This window comes from Pteropus vampyrus, unplaced genomic scaffold (genome assembly GCF_000151845.1).
Source record: "Pteropus vampyrus isolate Shadow unplaced genomic scaffold, Pvam_2.0 Scaffold487, whole genome shotgun sequence".
Classification (NCBI taxonomy): Eukaryota; Metazoa; Chordata; class Mammalia; order Chiroptera; family Pteropodidae; genus Pteropus; species Pteropus vampyrus.
This window is the reverse complement of record NW_011889268.1, coordinates 218,363-220,646: the sequence shown is the minus strand read 5'-3', so window position 1 is coordinate 220,646 and position 2,284 is coordinate 218,363. Positions and strand designations below refer to the sequence as shown.

General features: G+C 62.7%; 1 protein-coding gene across 1 annotated transcript in view; it reads left to right on the top strand.

The window, feature by feature from the left end:
• The window catches only part of LOC105307287 (neuronal acetylcholine receptor subunit alpha-7), a 113,474-nt gene that overhangs the window by 49,559 nt on the left and 61,631 nt on the right, over nucleotides 1-2,284 (top strand). Inside the window, exon 5 of the mRNA XM_011382715.2 lies at nucleotides 1,053-1,162. Coding sequence (XP_011381017.2) covers nucleotides 1,053-1,162 — 110 coding nt within the window. The remainder of the gene's footprint in view (nucleotides 1-1,052; nucleotides 1,163-2,284) is intronic.

The following is a 2,284-nucleotide window of genomic DNA, read 5'->3' as shown; positions in this document are numbered from 1 at the left end:
GGTCTCAGAGAGGAAGGTGCAGGTGCTGAGTCGGGAGGGCTTGTGCCCCGTACGAGGGACGAAAAAAAAGGCACCTCTGGAAAGTGTGGGTGGCATCCGGGCGTTTCCGCGAAGCTCCCCGGACAGCCCGGCCCTCCCCAGCCGCACCTGTCTAATTAGAAGTGTCAGCGACGGGCGTCTGGTTTGAGGGCCCGGAAGGTGGCTCGGCACACGTGCGTTCATTCGCCCTGCGGGCGGCGGCCCCTCCTGCCAGCCACAGGCTGGGCCGGCCGCTCCGAGGCTCGCCCGCCCTCTCCCGATCTCCCGGGACGCAGGCACTTCTGGGACGTGGCTTCGGCCTCGTGGCTGCAGCTCCCAAATCTCCACGACTCGGAATATGAACTTGTACTTTTCTTCTTTGACGTCGTTCGCATAACTCTGCACCAGACTCGAGTCCGAGGTCGCACCGGCCCTGGCGTCGAGGGCGGCGCGTTTTGGTCTCGCTCGGTATAAAAGCGCGTGTCTCGCTCGGTTCAGCGTTTTGCCGCCAAGGCCAAGTGCGTGCGTGTTTGGGGTTGTGGCGTCGGCAGCGCTATTTCTGCAGGAAAAGGGGAATTCGGTCCCCCCTCCAGCAGGCCGGTCGCTGTTTCTGAGGGGTCCCCCAGCAGCTGCACGAAACGGCCAGTCTGCCTTTTTCAGCCCGGTCCCTATTCCGATGGAAATCAGTGAATTTATTTTTAGAAAGTGTCCTCATGGAAGATGTTGAAAGCAAAGCATTTACTCGTTTGCCGAGGAAGAAAACCCCTCTGCCAAGGGAGGGAGAGCACACCCCGCACGGGGATTAACTTCAGGGCCACCTCCGAGTGCGGCCACGGCCACAGCGGGAGCTTGAGAGCGATTTTCGTGCTGTCCGTGGTCATTTTGAGGGGGCTCATTGAATTCCCAGTCGCCTTACGCCTCGTAGACAGCGACCCGATTATGTGCATAAATGTCTGGGACTCCGTTTGGCCGCGAGCGTGCCTGGTTAGCGGGCGGGAAGCGAGGGGCCACTGACGTGTCTGTGTGTCTGTCAGTCCTGGACAGATCACTACCTGCAGTGGAACGTGTCGGAGTACCCGGGCGTGAAGACCGTGCGCTTCCCCGACGGCCAGATCTGGAAGCCGGACATCCTTCTCTACAACAGGTAAGCGCGTGGGACGGGGGGCGAGTGACTTGCTTCTCGCACGCGGTTCACTGCTGAGCGTCGCCGAGGATCCATCCGGTAGGTGTGCCGGACACGGTGCCGGGGCTGTGGGACCGTCGCTCCCCACGAGGCCTCGTGAGCGGCTCTGTCCCCCTCTCCGGGGATCCCCCGCCTCGGCGTGCAGGCTCACGTCACCCAGCACCCTGCCGTGGGGCTGGGCGTCGCTGGTGCACGGATGTGTTGGCACAGATTGGGGCCGAGGCATCTTCGCACGTGGCGGGACCTCTGTCCCTGAATGGTGGCAGGTACGGTCGCGGTGGGAGGCGGGACGGGAGCCCGCCGTGTGGACGCAGAGTCCGCTGTGCGTGGGGAGAGGCTGAGCTGCGTGCGTGAGCGCTGGCGTCTGTAGCTGGACTCGCGCGGGCTTGTCACGCGGGCCGCGTACAGGCCGAGGGGGATGCAGGTAGCGGTCACGTCCTCCGTCGATCTTCCCCGAGGCCCGTTATCCCCGGCCTGTGGGACTCGTAGAGCAGAGAGGCCCAAAAGGCCGGTGTCCAGCAAGGGTCGCCTCCCAGCAGCGCGAAAACGCTTTCCTGAACTGCACAGCCGAGTGAGGACATCGGAGCGTCTCTGTGCTGAGGCCTGGAACGTGGTAAACGGCATCGAAAGGGAGACATTTCCTGGTGACGGCTGCCACTTCTGTCCCATGTGCCCCCAGCTCAGGGAACAGGGCGGCCGTGGGCCGCTGCCCTCCGCAGTCCTGTGGCGACCGACCCCCAGGGCCCGCGCCCATGTTTGGCCCGCACGGACCGCTCCCCGAGGGCTGGCCGACCCCCTTCCTCGTGTCCACTTCTGTCTGTCTGGCCGGCGATCACATTTAATTTGAATCGATGAGCCTGTCTCTAGGCACATGTCCCCTTCCGATTTGCCAGCCCTCTTCGGCTTCTTAAATTCACTCAGGCAACTGAGCTTTGCAACATGCCAAAGTCAGGGAGAGTGTCCCCACCAATCGTGACCACAGACCGGGTGACATCAATAACAAGTTTGTTTTGTCCAGGACATTTATTTTCCCCGGGGGACTGGAGGTCCACACGACTGAGGTCTGGGCAGCTGTGGGTTCTC